The following is a 5,000-nucleotide window of genomic DNA, read 5'->3' as shown; positions in this document are numbered from 1 at the left end:
TAATTGTAATTTTCAGTGTGTAGCGTAAAGTTTGTTGTCGTTTTTTCCCGAAGCAAAGGGAGTGTGTGCCACACACAGAGCAGAAGGTAGGTCAGGTTTCCGTTGATCCAGACAACAATAAAGGTTATCTATGAAGTTTACTTTGTAATCTGTGAATTTTTCAACTCCAGCAGCTGACTGAGTTTCCCTAAATGTATCTGAGAAAGTTCTGTTTTTAATTCCTGTAACTCTTCAGACACTGAACCTACTTTCACAGACGTGTTTCGATTCTCAGGAAGAAGGCAGCGTTTAGAGACCTTCCTGACAGATGCTGTCGATCAGTTTCTCTGGTTTCGGATCTGCAATTATAAACTCTTGTGGTCTAAGACCAGCAGCAGTGATTCATCACAGGAAACGTGCAGAGAGACGAAACGGGAAGTGAGAGAAAAGAGGGATAAAGAATTTCACAAGAACATTTTACTGTGAAAAAAAACCCTCTACATCCTGGCAAGTAGGTCCTGAGTAAAAGCCACAACACTAAACGCAAAAGCCACAACACTAAACGCAAAAGCCACAACACTAACGCAAAAGCCACAACACTAACGCAAAAGCCACAACACTAACGCAAAAGCCACAACACTAACGCTAACGCAAAAGCCACAACACTAACGCAAAAGCCACAACACAAACGCAAAAGCCACAACACAAACGAAAAAGCCACAACACTAACGCAAAAGCCACAACACTAACACAAAAGCCACAACACTAACACTAATGCAAAAGCCACAACACTAACGCAAAAGCCACAAAAAACACGCAAACGCAACAACACAAACGCAAAAGCCACAACATTCAGCAACAGGGCAATTCAAAGTGCTTTACATAAAACATTAAAGAGCAGTTAGAAAACAATTAAAAAACAATAAGAAACAAATTAAAAACATTAAAAGACAAGAATAAAATTGATAGTGCAGTATAAGAATAAAAGTTACAGTGCAGTATAAGAAATTAAAGTTAATAAAATAGATTATTTAAAGAAAAGCAACATCAAAAAGATAGGTCTTTAGCTTAGATTTAAAAGAACTGAGAGTTGCAGCGGACCTACAGGTTTCTGGGAGTTTGTTCCAGATATGTGGAGCATAAAAACTGAACGCTGCTTCCCCCTGTTTAGTTCTGACTCTGGGGACAACAAGTAGACCTGTCCCAGGCCACCTGAGAGGTCTGGGGGGGTCACTAACGCAAAAGCCACAACAAGAACGCAAAAGCCACAACACTAATGCAAAAGCCACAACACTAACGCAAACGCAACAATACTATAATGCAAAAGCCACAACAAACACGCAAAAGCCACAACACTAACGCAAAAACCACAACACTAACGCAAACGCCAAAACACTATAACGCAAAAGCCACAACACTATAACGCAAAAGCCACAACACTAACGTAACTTTGAGTTGCCTTGTTGCTGAAAGCTAGCCTGACAAGCCAGCCCCACATCCAGATGTTGAGGTCTGGGAACTCTCCATTGACGGAGCTCGATCCGAGGGCCGGGATAAACGGTTGTCTTTCAAATTCCATCTGCACGTAATAGGATAGCGCTACAACCAATCAGAGCAACGAAGAAGGTAGCGAAGCTAGTTGATAGATTAAACTTTTGCCGTATCCGGTCGGCAAAACTCCGAACACATCTTCCTTTTTTAAGAATGATTTCTGTGCCGTTCTTTGTTCTTTTATCAAAGAAAAGCTTAACTCCAAGTCTTCCAGAAGTCTGCTGTTCCCAGCAGCAGCAGCCATAAGCCCCGCCCAACAACTCTATACACAATGTGATTGGCCTGACCAAAATCTGGGTTTTGCAGCTTGAAAGTCAACGGAGAGTGCCTAGACCCCCCCTGGCTGCCAAATGAATTTGCTGCCACTAGGGGGAGTCTAGATTTCTAGGCTAGCTGAAAGCTGCTGTAGAAATAAAGTTGCCTTGCCTTAAAGCCTGTCAGTCAGTCCCCAGGGCACAGACACCACCGTTGTGCCTGGCTGCTCGTCTTACAGGAAGTGTAATGTAACGTCAACAACACCGCGACTGCTTTCGGCTCGCCATTAATACCATATCGCAGCAAACGCTGTCTGCGTGAAGTGATGAAAAACTGTAACCACACTTGAAACCACTTTATCGGCATCACCGTGACTCGCTGTGACTGCAACAAAACGGCAGAGGCGAAGTAGTTTGCATCGTCTGCAGCTCTGCGTGTGTGTGAGTGTGTGTGTGTCAGAGCTCTGCTCTCTGTCAATTTTCAGAGAGGACAGATAAGCTTGCGCTTACGCGCTCTCAAGTACCAAAATTTCAACGTTTAACGTGTAAAAAAAAAGAAAAGGGGGGCAAATTTACTGGTTGCACATGTTTCGACTGGACGTAAAATTCAGACACACACTCTCAAATTTTGGTCGCAAAATGCGAGCATTTGGTCCCAGTCTGGAGCCGTACAGCACGGTGAAGCTCTGAAAATATCCTAAATATCCTGGCCACGCTCCCTGATGTGTCAGGACGCGGTGACCTCTGACCTCTGCTGCAGTTTAAAGAAAGAGGAGGCGCTGGAACCCGCCAGGACGAAGGCTCTCTGACTTCACACAATGTGAGGAAGTGAAAGACTTATGCAACTACACACACACACACACACACACACGAATAGCTTAGTCAGCCACACACACAAACATATACACACACACACACACACACACACACACACACACACACACACACACACACACACACACACACACACACACACAGTTACCTCTGCTGATCCGCTGCTTCTCTCCTGACAGGATACCGGGAGTGTCGATGATGCTGATGCTCTGAAGAACCTGATTGGGCATCTGAGAGCAGATAAACCTGGGGAGGGAGGGAGGGAGGGAGGGAGACAGAGAGAGACAAGTTGCATGTGTGTGAATCAGGGAAAATAAACAATACTGATGGTTTCTTAAATGTGTGTGTGTCTGTGTGTGTTTGTGTGTATGTGTGTATTTGTGTGTGTATATCTGTGTATGTGTGTGTCTGTGTATGTGTATGTATCTGTGTGTGTTGTGTGTGTGTGTGTGTGTGTGTGTTTGTGTGTGTGTGTGTGTGTGTGTGTATGTGTGTGTGTGTATCTGTGTGTGTATATCTGTGTATGTGTGTCTGTGTATGTATGTGTGTGTGTGTGTGTGTGTGTGTGTGTGTGTGTGTGTGTGTGTGTGTGTGTGTGTGTGTGTGTGTGTGTGTGTGTGTGTGTGTGTGTGTGTGTGTGTGTGTGTGTGTGTGTGTGTGTGTGTGTGTGTGTGTGTGTGTGTGTGTGTGTGCTTTGAGTGGTACATCTCTGAGCCAAGGAAATTAAGTGTTTGACACCCAGACCCTCCCCAAGTTATAATGTGTCCCCCCCCAATAATGAAACCAAACCTACGCCCTTGAGTTTAACTGATTGAGGCACATGGCACTAACATGACTCCGCCAGAAGGATCGCTTCGCATTAGCTCGGCATATCCATCTGGGAACGTACCGTTGGAGAACTTTTGGGAAGGGGGCGAAAATCCTGGTGAGCTGATTGGATAAACCATCTGTCTATCACCACCTATATGTTGGTGATAGACGGGCCAAATCAACCAACCAATCAGATCAACGAAGCGTATGAAAATACAACCACAAGCCAGGCTACCCCTGCTGCTGCTGCTGCTGCTGCTTAGCTCAGCAAGCTAGCAACATGTCGGTAAAGGAGATTTGCTGTTTGTGTAACGAGAATTTAGGAATAAAAGAATAAAAGGCCCCATTTCAGGTTCCTGGTCCATATTCCAAAAGAAGGATCCAAGAGGAAAAAGCATTAGCGAGCATCTAACAGAATTAGGGCTACCGCTGGCTGAAAATCCTGGTTAGCTGATTGGATAAACCATCTGTCTATCACCACCTATGTTGATGATAGATGCTTCTCGTTGCGTCACACCTAAACCAAAGCTGATTGGTCGGTCGTTTGGCGAACGGCTCCAAATCTTCTCTATCTCAAGATGCCAGACTGATCTGCGAGTGGAAAACTGGAGCTCAGCCAGATCAGGACTGTCCCACCAGGCTAATACGTTACACCCCCAGTACTAACAGACTGACCTGACACTGCTATCCATCTGAACATACAACGTAAGAGGACTTCCCAAAAATGCTATTTTCGTTAAAATCCCTTCTTTGAAGGACTTAAGCGAGTGTTTGTTCCATGTTTTATTCTGAGTGTAACAGCTGACGGTGAGAGAGAGACCTCTCTGTCAGCCCGGCAACAAATATTAAGTTTAAAGTTAAATTTAGCGGCGGGAAAAAACAAAAGCGCTGTGCCAACACGTTGGTGACGCACTCGCACTTCCCCCTGGAAACAATAAGTTACAGCAGTTCCACACACACACACACACACACACACACACACACACACACACACACACAGACACACAGACACACACAGACACAGAGACACACACACACACACACAGACACACAGAGACACACAGACACAGACACACACACACACAGACACACAGAGACACACACACACACACACAGACATACACACACACACACACACACACAGACACACACACAGACACACAGAGACACACAGAGACACACAGACACACACACACACACACACACAGGACACACACACACAGGACACACAGGACACACAGACACAGACACAGACACACACACACACAGACACACACACACACACACACACACACAGACACAGAGACACACAGACACACACAGACACACACACACACACAGGACACAGGACACACACACATAGAGACACACAGAGACACACAGACACACACACACACAGACACAGAGACACACACACACACAGACACACACACACACACACACACACACACACAGACACACACACACAGACACACACACACACACACACACACACAGACACACACAGACACACACACTCCGAGGGTGGACTGTCCGTCCACTTCCTGCTGCCACTCTTAGAAATATTTCTGG

The 5,000-nt window shown here is 45.5% G+C and overlaps 1 protein-coding gene across 1 annotated transcript in view; it reads right to left on the bottom strand.

The window, feature by feature from the left end:
- The window catches only part of ehd4 (EH-domain containing 4), a 44,503-nt gene that overhangs the window by 24,776 nt on the left and 14,727 nt on the right, over positions 1–5,000 (bottom strand). The window contains exon 3 of the mRNA XM_028565955.1: positions 2,767–2,864. Within this exon, the coding sequence (XP_028421756.1) occupies positions 2,767–2,864 (98 nt within the window). The remainder of the gene's footprint in view (positions 1–2,766; positions 2,865–5,000) is intronic.

The sequence above is a fragment of the Perca flavescens genome, chromosome 20 (genome assembly GCF_004354835.1).
Source record: "Perca flavescens isolate YP-PL-M2 chromosome 20, PFLA_1.0, whole genome shotgun sequence".
In the NCBI taxonomy this organism is placed as follows: domain Eukaryota; kingdom Metazoa; phylum Chordata; class Actinopteri; order Perciformes; family Percidae; genus Perca; species Perca flavescens.
This window is presented reverse-complemented; position numbering and strand designations above follow the sequence as displayed.